Raw genomic sequence first — 13,102 nt, 5'->3', positions numbered from 1 at the left:
CATTTTCTTTGTTACCCTTCCTTGAAAGCCATACAGTCATTTTTTTTTATTTTGGCCGAACTGCCAAATGTTCTACTTCTATAACATTATTCACACTTCTAGATCATTAACTAATCCTGTAGATTTCATTTAAAACACCTGACTGCTATTACTTTCTTTATGACTGTAGAAGTATCAAGAGTGTACTTATTTTTCACACCTGGTTGTTTAAATGTGGAGAAACAATACTTTGTTGTCACCTGCTCATGTATTTGTTCAAAAAAGTAAAGAAGGTGTACTTTCTTATATATTGAAGAATATATACTTATATATTGTGGCACTTACTGTATATATTGTGCCAGTCAGAAAGCCACATTCTCTTTCAGCTAGTACAGTTTCATAAAGGTTTAAGAATAATAACCCCTGTCACAGTTCCTAATCCTGCAGGCTGACTCAAGCATATAACCCAGTCTTTTATGACTATAAAAAAAAAAAAAAAGCCTGTGGTCCATTAACAGTGTCATTAAAGTGATCAGAGCTCAATAAAAACAATCAACGGCAGGTTGATAACAGCTTGTTTTCCAGTGAGAGCTCAACTATATGTATCACTCTACCAACAGATACCATTAGAGCTAGTAAAACAAGATTATTCCTTCTGAAACAGAGAGTTCAGAAGAGAGGAGTGACCCCTTATTAATACTGCTTCTCTTCCATGAGCCTGTGGGCAATGCAGGGCTGCCAGAGAGAACCTGCTGACACGCCTCAGCCACCCAGGATGAAGAGGACACTCAGCACTCTTTACTGTATATGATTGCCTTTCCCTGAAAATAACAAAGCTCGAAGGGTTCATTGCCTTTATTCTTGAATAATTGTGGCCTAAAGATAATGGCTTCCGTTTAACACAAATTAACTGCTTATATCATTCATATATTTCATATAAATCATATATACATGTACATATCTACTAACAAAACAGTCAATGTTCAGCATATTTAAATCATGGGGGGGGGATTACTTAGACTTGTTTATCAATAAATTGGTAGGGAAAAAAAGCCAGCTGTAAGTAAATGTTTCAAACAGTAGATATGTTTTCTTGAAAGTATGTATTTCTTTAATAAGAAACAAGCCTGTATTTTGTATACAGTATAGAAATGTTCAAAGATTCATATTATAAGTGGCTATATTTCTTTTTAATTACTTTAACCTGACTAGATTGGGTGCAGCTGATTAACAGTAGTGTGGGACATGGCAGGACATTTTTTTCTGTCACTGCATAATTTTTTTTTATATCAGCTAGCCTCTGCAAGTCTGCAGGTGAAAAGCTGCAAGGAAAAGTGCTGCATCATCGTCAGTGCAAATGATTCACTCTGCAGCACCACTGGCCATCTGTACTGCAGAAAAGCCCTGCAGGCTCTGGAAAAGCTCAAGCACTCCAGTGATGAATACCGACTCTAATGGCAATCTAGGACCTCGCAATATTCATCTTGAGCACTGATGAGCCAGCATTCTCCCAAAAAATGGAAAGTCAACCTGGGCCTACAGGTTAAAGTATAAAGGTTTTCTATTTCTATTTCATTGTTTAACTTTTGAAGCACAGTTAGAGACTAGCCTTCTATCCAGAAATTGGAGTGTGGAATACTAGATCATTTACTATTTAAATATCATTGCTGCTCTTTCAGAATGCAGAATCCCATTCAATTTATACAGTATGTTTGCTAAATGGTGTTAGTTTCCCCTATGTATGTGAAGTCCACTACCTTAATTGTACCATGTATTTTCTAGTTTCTAATGCTCTGTCTGTGTAAAAAAAAAGTTACTGCGTCTACATTATATAAATGCAGACATGGCCCACTAACACATGTTTAAAGAAAACAGGGAAAGAACTAAAGCATTCTTTCCATCTTAGTGAGGGGAATCTCCATTTCTTATTATAGTTTCCTGGTTCACAGATATATATATATATATATATATATTTATATTTATATTCCAGTTTATACAAATTCTTACTAACTAGGTTACTAAAAACTCTACACAATGGAAGGGCAGAGAGTTGTTGCTATAGATCTCAGTGTGGGGGCATTTGAAGTTGTCTTACAAAGCATGTTCTTACTCCCTTTATGTAAGCACGGACAGGATGTGTATTTATGGCAGCAGGACCGATCTCTGTGGGTGGCTGATACAGCCGCGTGTATTTGTAGAGTGTGTATAGGGAAGATGTCACTGGCGAGGGTGGAAAGAGCGATCAGATTTATATGTCATTCCAAACAGAGGGAATTTTGAGCTCTAAAATAAAAATAAAAATTTTAAAGTTTCTTTCTGTATATGCTTTTTAAAATCTTTTGTAAGTTGAATTTTATGCTTTCTAAAGTTTTAAATGTGGCATAATAATTAAACTTTAACTACATTTTTAGTCCTTTTGTTTATCTTTTTTTATTATATTATTAACAAGAAATGATTAGCATATTATAATTAAGGACACTTTTAGCTTCTTCCATCATTTTGAGTACTTTGTCTATCTCAGAATAATATTTTGTCCCAACACTGTAACAATGAAACAACTGTCAATTATCCTCAAAAATCTTTTTGTTCATTGTCCTTAAAAACACTAACACACGCAATGGTGCTCCACTGACAAGACAAGATGATTAGCCTTTTCAATCCTGCAAACTCTGATAATACCAACAATAATAGATATGTTTCCTCCTTGGTTTCATCAAACAAATAATTTGTGAGAGGAAGTGGTCTTAGATCAATGCTTTGAAAGGTCAGACTAATTGCTGTGCCCCACTGTCCCTAGCCAATTACCACTACCTGCCCTACAAATTGTGTTGTTGCATAGCTCATGTCTGTATATGTTTATAATCTCAATCTTCGGCTAATGATAATATTGCAAACACCGTACGCATGCTCATGTGAAGTTACATATCATAAACAAACTGGACTCATATTATGTTAATTCATTCAGCAAAGAAGTGGTTTTATGTGCATCTATGAGTACAAATTAATTGAGATCATGTGTGTGATATGCATGTTTGTGTGTTGTGTGTGTGTGTGTATACACGTGTGGCTTATATTGTAGGGGGAAAATAGGTCTTCATGGACATCATTATGATCAAAAAGGAACAAATTTATGAGTTACATTATAAGCCACAGGCTTCATTAGCAAGCAACACACACACACACACACACACACACACACACACACACACACTCACACCTATAATACATCTAGAATAATGACCAAGCTAAATGTGCTTCATAGATCCACATGCAGTGAAGTGCTCTTAATCGTTTCTGAATGAACAAGCTTTAATGGATATGAAGCAAATAAGATGCAATGAAAAAAAAAATGTATACTGTACAATGCATTGTATTAAGAAAGTAACGTACATATTTAATGAGACTTAGCAAACTGAAACTCATGGTTCAGTTGTTTACAGTCTGAGATTTAAATGTGACATTAAATTAAATGTGTTTGATTTCAATTTCATGTTCTCCCTCAGTTCACATGAATACAGGTAACTGTACTTTTAATCGTGTTGTAGACACAAAGAAGACTGTAAACAAGCCTAAAAGGAGTGCCCCTCCCTTGGGGTGTAAGGATAGATTATGTGAGTCTGCACAGCTTAAACCGTGTCCTCACCAAACCTGCACTATACCACAAAGGCAAACAATAAATTCTCATGTATTATTAATGTTCTTATTTACACATATTATAATTATTAATAATAATAATGACAAGTTAAAGCTAATTGTAAATTAACACTGTGTAGAAAAGTATGTTCAATGTAAAAATTACAAATCCAATATCACTGACATTAGCTGCTTAGTCTATTCTATTCCTTCTCCAGGTCACTACAAAGCCATAGTAAGAAAAAACAACATAGTAATTACATATGCAAGCTGTGATTGCTCCATGAGGTAAGTTTAATTGCAGACCTTAAACCGCGTGCTGTGTATATGCATTTCCCTTTTATTATTCTGGGAAATACACAAGAAAAATGATGTATGTCTTCAGTCAAATATAAAATGACAGCTAATTTAAGGTTGGTTGCATGGTTTACTTCATGGCTTCCTGCAGCAAACATTAACCCCCTCACTTGTCTTGGAAGCCCTGAGGCATTTTTTTTCCCACAACACTATGGGATTCTATTATTGTTGAAACTGGGATCAGCGTAAGGCATTGCTTTTTTCAGCCACACAAAGGACACCAGCAGGTACACATCTACAGCCAACACTCATATAAGGGATAAGACAAATCTCTGAGAACTATTTCCTACAACATGTATGAAAGAAAATGCTGACAATTCTGTCACCCTTTTCTAATAAGATAGACAGCACATGTTGTGGTTTTTATGCCAGGACATAGCTGAGACGTTTATAATAGCATGGCAGAATGGATGATAAGGGCTGTTTATGATGGAGCTAAATTGCAGCTGGATAGGAGCCAACCATATTGTTAACATCTCACAAAACAAATGCTACTGCTCTAAAGCAAAGAAAACAGAGCCACCTAGTGTCAACTGTTATACACAGGCCCTTTATAACCGTGACCTACATAATCTAGTAAGAGGAGGTAAGACTGGGAACAGAACAAAAACAGTTCCTTTGTGGGTTTCCACTCTGAAGGTGAAGTAAGCTCTTTGTTGTAAGTGTTTTAGATATAGCTCTTATTGGGACAAGCCATAAAAAGTCTACGGGCCTATATTTAATCCTTTTAATTGTACACAGTTATACTAGAACTGTAAACACAACACAGGAGGAGAGTTAGTCAAAAATGATGAAAAATGATACTATCAACACCAGTTTTTACCATTCATTCATTCATTCATTCATTCATTCATTTACATATATACTGCTTTATCTTAAATGCCATAGATGTCTATTAAAGGAAACAGTGCAGACATATTCATAACTTTAGAAATGGCAGTCCACCTTGTAGCATGTTTTTTGTTTGGTAGGAGGAAACTGTATATCTCTGGTGAAACCCTTTTGGACATGCCAAAGTCCATTCTAAACTCAGGATCAAAGTGTTGTCCCTGGAACTGAAAGGCAACAGCAAAGCCACCCCATTTATATTTTGTCCATGTTTAAAAGTGATTTTTCGCTATTAATGTAATAATATTTAACATAGTGCCTCTGGCAGTTTCCGTACAATGGCTGTCCATCACTGTGTACACATAAACAGAACTGCCCTACATAGATCAGCTACTGAAAATTATATTCCATAGGAAATTGATATTGCAGGTCCCTAGAGAATTGTGTATTATTGTGTAATTGTGAATTAGTGTGGTATTCAGTGTACATTTACAGGGAGAATGTCAAGAGATGCTGCTAACAAATGTTTGTATTACTTAATTCAAACAGCAGTGTGTTAATTGTTGCAAATCATCAAAGTATTCAGCACAATAAAAATAACTGCATCATTTACCTCTTACTCAAATTTGGAATGCAAACTGCAAAAATGTTTCTTTAAAAAGTCACTGGGGCTCAGTATTAGGAAACTATGAAATGAGGTAACTGCTATAGAAGCAATAAGTCTTCAATTGATCTCTAAATGCATACATCTTACACCCAAATGTAAACATCAGATTCATAAGTACTATACATAGACGATAATAGAAATAGCTTTTTGCATCTGTAGTCAAAGATTGTGTAGTACAGGCACTGATTCTACAGATATGACTGTTTAAGCTAATGGGGCTCCTTAATCCATAGGAAACCAATCTGAGTGCCAAAGTTGAGGCCATCTCTAACATGAGAGAAAAAGGAGTCAGGATGACAGGAGGTGCAGAGGGTGATGTTGGGTCTATTTGTCACTGTGTTATCCTGGATATTCTCTGGTAGGAGACCTCCTTTCTCCAGAAGAGTTCTAAATTCATGAGATAGAGAGGAGATTAGGACAGGTTTCAGCAATGCTACAAAATGATATTCATCCTATGTTCACATTGCTAAAAAAATAAGAAAATCAGTCCTGGCAGTGTTTATCCAATTTAAAATTTCCCAGTGTTATTTTTTTAGCCAGTATTAATATATTAAACTTTATACTGTATATAATACATTATGTTTCAGTTATGTAAATTACTAGGTTTTTTAAATCATATCATCATTAATGGCCACTCAAATTAGTATAGGACATTTCTAAAGTATAGATTATTTAAAATATCTTTTTTTTTTTACCTAGTGGCAAGCCTGATATCCACGTAAGGCATGGGGGACTCCATGTCTCTGACACAGTCTGGGTGGATAGTTTGGAATTTTCTAGCCGAATTTTGTTCCAGAATGAAACAGCAGGGTCCAACAGAAGGTCCAATCACAGCTACTACATTAGCAAGCTCACTGCCGAACTCCCGCACCATGGCATTTACTGTTGCCATGGCAACTCCCATGAGAGTTCCCTTCCAGCCTATATAGAACAACAACAACAAAAAATCATAAACATCATGTTTGAGTCTGACTTTTGCATTCTAGCACTTGTTTGTTTATCTTTAAATTTACAAAAACAGTACAAATTTACTATATTATTCAGAAATACACTTACATAAAATACAAAAATCTAAATTGTTCACACCTTCAGTGGAGGACATTTCTCAAAAGAACAAGCAACAAACACTTTTCTGCTGTTATACATGTTTTTTTAACGCTGATTACCTGTTATACACTACAACGTAACTTTACAATGCTACAATCTCCAAAATCCCTGAACTTTTAAAACAAATATTTTTCCGTCATTACTATGGAATTCATAAGGAACTCAAATTTTTTTTTTTTTTTTTTTAACTAACAAGCAGATGCTCATTATTTGATGTGAAAGTAAAAGTGGAACATGAGGTAAGTCACCTGCATGTGCTACTCCAATGACCTTCTTCACAGTGTCAGCAAAAAGCAGAGGCATGCAGTCAGCTCCTGGGGCTGCTATTACAACTCCTGGTTGATTAGTCACAATGCCATCATAGCTCTCAGGTTCTGGTTTATTCATCACCCACACATCATTGGCATGGTTAACCTCATGAACAAAAACAGAAACTCCAATTTACACTTATATAAAGATTTTCTTAAATCATTATGAGAACAAATAAACCAAGTGAATCAGGTTTCCTGAAAATTCGGTTAGTTACTCAACTACTGGATCTCAAAGAAGTGTAAAGACACATGAAATCACATGAAAGACACATGAAAACTACTGAGTCATATCAAAATGTACAGGCATATGATAAATTGCGAAACAACTTTAAACCAGAACTTTGTGTGTCTCAGAGAGGCAGCGTTTAAACAGTCATGCCTGTGGTGTGTCAAATTTCTGTGTAAAAAAACAAAAACAAATCCATGTACAGAATAATATTATTTAAAAAAAAAGTAACTAATGCGCAAACTAGATCATATAATTAGTTTAATTACACATACACAATTTATGTATATGTAGATAAATTGGTTTAAAAAAAAAAAAAAAAAAAAAGAAGAACAAGAAAGCTTCATGGAAACATGAAACAATGTTTGTGTTACTCATAGTTTTATTTCCCTATGCTTCCTGATATGTTATTTTAAGTGAAGCCGGTGCATGGTCAGCTGTCTCACCTTGGAGAGTTGGAAGTGGTGAGGCTGAAAGCCAGCATATTGGCCAAGCCGGCGTAAATTCTCAGCCACTACGGCACGTGAGTCTCTGCGACGGGAACTGCTGAACAGGTTTAGAGAGCCCAGTGTGTTTATGTAGGAAATTCCTCCTGTTCTTGTGGTGAAACCGTGTGCAAAGCAGTCTTTATAGGAACAAGAAAAAAAAAAAGACACTTTTAGCTACATTCTTGTTTTCATAATTTCAAAGTTTCTTTAACAAAATAGCAAATAATTTGTTTGTTTAGTGTTCAAAAAATTGTTCAGAAAATGTCTTCCTTAGAAAAAGTAATGAGATTTCTGAGAGAATAATTATACAGATAAATGTATAGAACAAACGATTTCAACTTCAATCTTAATTCCTACAAGCATTTTACTTTTCACATTAAAGTTTAGCACTGTCGCCTGCCCCATGCTCTTAAAGTGACCAAGTCGGTCTTTATCAAAGGTCCTCAAGTAAATGATTTTTGATCTTATCTCAGGTCAGAATGATAACCTACTGCACCAAAGCGATCTACAACATCTGTACAAATGCAGCAGTAAATAAAACACCTGTACTGAGAAAAGATGAAAATCAATACTTGAAAATCAATGTAAAAGTAACGTTAAAGCGGCGATAAATGCTCTAAAAAAAGCCTCTTGACTTGACTTGAAATGTTTATGCGGAATTGTTTCTTGTAAGCAGGGACTTAGAATTAAGAACTAAGTAATCACCTTGGGCCTAAGAAGATAATTGTTCCCAAAAATGCAAACAACTATTATCAATGCTAAATAACACATGCAGATAAATTATATATTGATGTAAAAGGGGATCTAGTATTTTTTGCCAGGGGTCACCAAATCTATCCCTGCTCTGGAGTGTTCATTGCAAAATCACCTGGGATGAGTGAAGACTTCAGGAGGGTGATTTCTCCCCGGAGCGCTGGGAGGCGCTGTAGGAAGTCGCTGATCTGCTCTTTAAACTGGGTGTGCTGGGTAAACTGGGAGCAGTTGGTGATCTGTGCGAATGGGCAGGATTTGCAGTCCAGCACGCTGCTGTAGGTGAAGGTGTAGAGCTCGGTGAAGAGCTGCTGCTCACACTCCTGCAGCTCGGCGCGCCGCGCGCTGCACGTCATCACGTGCACTCGCGTAACAGTCAGCTGGTCCGCGGCGCGCTTGAACGCGTACAGCGCGGCTACGGAACTGCTCTCGGTTAGCACGTGCACACGTCTGTTCAGACCGGCGCATTTCTCCAAAAGCGAGCTCTCGGTGATTTCCTCCGAGCAGCCCGCGTGCTGCTGCACAATGAGGTAAACGGGCTCGCTCGTGCCACTTCCGAGAGCGCTGAGCAACTTGTTCACGCGCTTCTTTACGCACTGGCTGTACCCAGGACAGCTAGGATGAACCAGATCCGCCAGAATGACCTCAGCCATCTCAGCATGGAGCGGTTACCGAAAACCCGCACAATGCTCTACCATTCAGCTGAGGGTCGGGGTGGCGTCAAAACACGGCATAGGGTTGATGATTCCGGCTTGTGAGATGTGTGTCTTCTGTAGCGCTTCTCTCAAGTTTATTTGGAACCGGCTGTGAATGTGGACTTTATATAGCTAGCTGTGAGTGGAAGTACTAACGCGAACACTTCCTGTAAGCTGACTACACACCGCCCTTTTCGGAAAGTCCTGACTGGACAAGAAGATCATCAAGTTATGATTATTTTAGGAGATTGTGAGCCTCAAAATACATGCATGAAGAAAAACGGTCTTGGCTCTAATAAAAAATAAAGAAATAAACACGAGATCAGCGCTTTTCTCCTGTTGGTGGTAGTGATTGACACATTGTTCTGCAACAGGATTCACTTTTCTAACCTTTCACAATAATAGAAGTGTCTTCTCATTTTTCCCAAAACATTTTGTGACATTTGGTTATATTACAAACAAAAATAAATCCCATGCTATGGCTTGTTTTTTTAATCATGACGTTTTTTTTTTTTTTTTTTCTTTTTTCGTTTTTTTTTTGGCTGAGCTAACCACAAACCAAAGTAGAGCAGGAGATTCTCACATAATCATCATCTGCATCAGGAAATGCTTATTTTCCAAAGGTATGAGTAAACCCCATGGTTGACTGACTATACCTTCTTCCTCCTAGGAAAACCCAACATTGTCCCACATATCAAATCCTATTATGTAGTAAATAGGCTCTTACTGAGTGCTTACATGCACATAAAGTTAAAGCTAAAGATTTGCACACACGCATTTGTACTTTCCATATCTAATAACTCATGGTATATGTTGTACCACTAAATGGTGAAGTAAATTTTATCACACTTTTCTGTGTTGATGCAGAACCTATGTAGGCAAAAATCTAACCAATTTTGTTGTCATATCTAACCCAGTTAAGCAGTATATTCACGCTTTTACTCTGTTTTTAACCCTCATCACTAAGTAATATAAGTTCCAATCACTTGGCAAATTCATTTAAAATATATACAATTATACCTATTCACTATATAGGGTTAATCACACAACTTTTTAATAATGCTATTATTATTAATTTTATTATTATTATTATTATTCTTGTAAACAGCGAGGTTTTTTTTTTATACCACCTGGTATACAAATTCAATTTGAATCTTAAAGCGTTCTTATTACTTGAGTGGTTTCAACAATCTTGTGGTATTGTATGAGGAAGGCAGGAGTGTCAGAGAAGTATGTGAGGGTGGTGCAGGACATGTATGAGGACAGTGTGACATCAGTTAAGTGTGCAGTAGAAATGACAGACAGGTTCAAGGATCGGCTCTGAGCCCTTTCCTGTTTGCGGTGGTGAGTAGGAAGCAGGTGGAGAAGAGCCTGGAGAGGTGGAGGTACATGCTGGAGAGAAGGGGATAAAAGTCAGTAAAAGAGAGTACATGTGTGTGAATGAGAGGGAGGGCAGTGGAGTGGTGCAGTAACAGGGAGAAGAGGTGGTGAAAGTGGATAAGTTTAGGTACCTGATTTTGCACGATTGGGATTGTGTGGACATGTGCAGAGGAGGGACATGGGGTATATCGGTAGATGAGGATGGAGCTACCAGGAATGAGGAAAAGAGAAAGGCCAAGGATGAGGTTTATGGATGTGGTGAAGGAAGACATGCAGGCAGTTGGATTAAAGAAGGCAGATGTAGAAAACAGGGGGGGTCTGGAGACGGATGATCCGCTGTGGCGACCCCTAATGGGAGCAGCCAAAAGAAGAAGAAGGTATCTACAATCTTGTACATAATTTCTACATAATGTAATATGTAGATATAGAGACAGTGATGTGAATGATGTTATATTTGCAACCAGAATATATTACAACAACAGAAAATACATATAAAAAAATATATACAGTGAGGAAAATAAGTATTTGAACACCCTGCTATTTTGCAAGTTCTCCCACTTAGAAATCATGGAGGGGTCTGAAATTGTCATCGTAGGTGCATGTCCACTGTGAGAGACATAATCTAAAAAAAAAAAAAAATCCAGAAATCACAATATATGATTTTTAAACTATTTATTTGTATGATACAGCTGCAAATAAGTATTTGAACACCTGTCTATCAGCTAGAATTCTGACCCTCAAAGACCTGTTAGTCTGACTTTAAAATGTCCCTCCACTACATTTATTATCCTAAATTAGATGCACCTGTTTGAGGTCGTTAGCTGCATAAAGACACCTGTCCACCCCATACAATCAGTAAGAATCCAACTACTAACATGGCCAAGACCAAAGAGCTGTCCAAAGACACTAGAGACAAAATTGTACACCTCCACAAGCCTGGAAAGGGCTTGGTGAAAAAAGGTCCACTGTTGGAGCAATCATTAGAAAATGGAAGAAGCTAAACATGACTGTCAATCTCCCTCAGACTGGGGCTCCATGCAAGATCTCACCTCGTGGGGTCTCAATGATCCTAAGGAAGGTGAGAAATCAGCCCAGAACTACACGAGAGGAGCTGGTCAATGACCTGAAAAGAGCTGGGACCACCGTTTCCAAGGTTAATGTTGGTAATACACTAAGACGTCATGGTTTGAAATCATGCATGGCACCGAGGGTTCCCCTGCTTAAACCAGCACATGTCCAGGCACGTCTTAAGTTTGCCAATGACCATTTGGATGATCCAGGGGAGTCATGGGAGAAAGTCATGTGGTCAGATGAGACCAAAATAGAACTTTTGGGTCATAATTCCACTAAACGTGTTTGGAGGAAGAACAATGATGAGTACCATCCCAAGAACACCATCCCTACTGTGAAGCATGGGGGTGGTAGCATCATGCTTTGGGGGTGTTTTTCTGCACATGGGACAGGGCGACTGCACTGTATTAAGGAGAGGATGACCAGGGCCATGTTTTGCAAGATTTTGGGGAACAACCTCCTTCCCTCAGTTAGAGCATTGAAGATGGGTCGAGGCTGGGTCTTCCAACATGACAATGACCCCAAAGCACACAGCCAGGATAACCAAGGAGTGGCTCTGTAAGAAGCATATCAAGGTTCTGGCGTGGCCTAGCCAGTCTCCAGACCTTAACCCAATAGAGAATCTTTGGAGAGAGCTCAAACTCCGTGTTTCTCAGCAACAGGCCAGAAACCTGACTGATTTAGAGAAGATCTGTGTGGAGGAGTGGGCCAAAATCCCTCCTGTAGTGTGTGCAAACCTGGTGAAAAACTACAGGAAACTTTTGACCTCTGCAATTGCAAACAAAGGCTACTGTACCAAATATTAACATTGACTTTCTCAGGTGTTCAAATACTTATTTGCAGCTGTATCATACAAATAAATAGTTAAAAAATCATCTATTGTGATTTTTTTTTTTAGATTATGTCTCTCACAGTGGACATGCACCTACGATGACAATTTCAGACCCCTCCATGATTTCTAAGTGGAAGAACTTGCAAAATAGCAGGGTGTTCAAATACTTATTTTCCTCACTGTATATGATAAGCTACACATTAGGACACAAGGGGTCGCAGTGATGTCAATCTATTAATTATGCATATAGTGCAGTTGCAATGTTTGAACACCAGAGGTCAGCCCATACAATACTATATAGAGTGCACTGGGCTAACTGGCTCCGAAACGCATTATAAGTTGTTCGGTTAAACAAAACTTTTCAATAGCTTTCAAATGACAGCATCCTCATACCGCTGCGATGTACAGTTCCTGGGATTAAGAACAGCAGAAGCTGCTACAAAGATAATTATGTTTCGGTCAATCATTTTCCCCATTCCAGACATTTTGTTTATTCAATCAAAAGTTTGGGGAAATTTATAAATGTATTAAAGTATGTATAATGTAAAAAACAAAACTTCTTATTACTTCTTATTAGTTTTACAGTACAGACAAACATGCACAATGATTTGCGGTGTATATTATTTCGAATACAAAACTCGATTGTCTTTCAGTTTAGTAAGTAAGTTCAAAAGGTAAGCTATCTTATCTTAATAGAACTGAAATAAACCAGCAGGAACTAGATTATAATTTTAAGTGATTTATGACTACATTTATACCAATCATGTGCTTTTTGCAA

At 37.5% G+C, this 13,102-nt stretch overlaps 1 protein-coding gene across 1 annotated transcript; it reads right to left on the bottom strand.

Moving 5' to 3' along the window:
- Positions 1 to 3,270: 3,270 nt before the first annotated feature.
- Positions 3,271 to 9,514, bottom strand: lacc1 (laccase (multicopper oxidoreductase) domain containing 1). The gene is made up of 5 exons (XM_083536521.1): positions 8,465 to 9,514; positions 7,555 to 7,733; positions 6,820 to 6,985; positions 6,160 to 6,385; positions 3,271 to 5,851 (listed from the first exon to the last, which is right to left on the bottom strand). Exons 1-5 carry the CDS (start codon positions 8,997 to 8,999, stop codon positions 5,674 to 5,676), a joined length of 1,284 nt encoding a protein of 427 aa, XP_083392647.1. The 5' UTR covers positions 9,000 to 9,514; the 3' UTR covers positions 3,271 to 5,673.
- Between the last annotated feature and the right edge of the window lie 3,588 nt (positions 9,515 to 13,102).

The sequence above is a fragment of the Silurus aristotelis genome (genome assembly GCF_946808225.1).
Source record: "Silurus aristotelis genome assembly, chromosome: 3".
Classification (NCBI taxonomy): Eukaryota; Metazoa; Chordata; class Actinopteri; order Siluriformes; family Siluridae; genus Silurus; species Silurus aristotelis.
Note: the sequence above shows the minus strand (reverse complement) of the source record. Positions and strands in the feature narration are given on the sequence as shown.

Coding starts and splice junctions, on each gene's coding strand:
- lacc1 (XM_083536521.1), bottom strand. CDS start 8,999: ATGGCTGAGGTCATTCTGGCGGATCTGGTTCATCCTAGCTGTCCTGGG. Junction 7,734..8,464: donor GAAGTCTTCACTCATCCCAG/GTGATTTTGCAA, acceptor GTTCCTATAAAG/ACTGCTTTGCACACGGTTTC. Junction 6,986..7,554: donor ACCACTTCCAACTCTCCAAG/GTGAGACAGCTG, acceptor TTTGTTCATGAG/GTTAACCATGCCAATGATGT.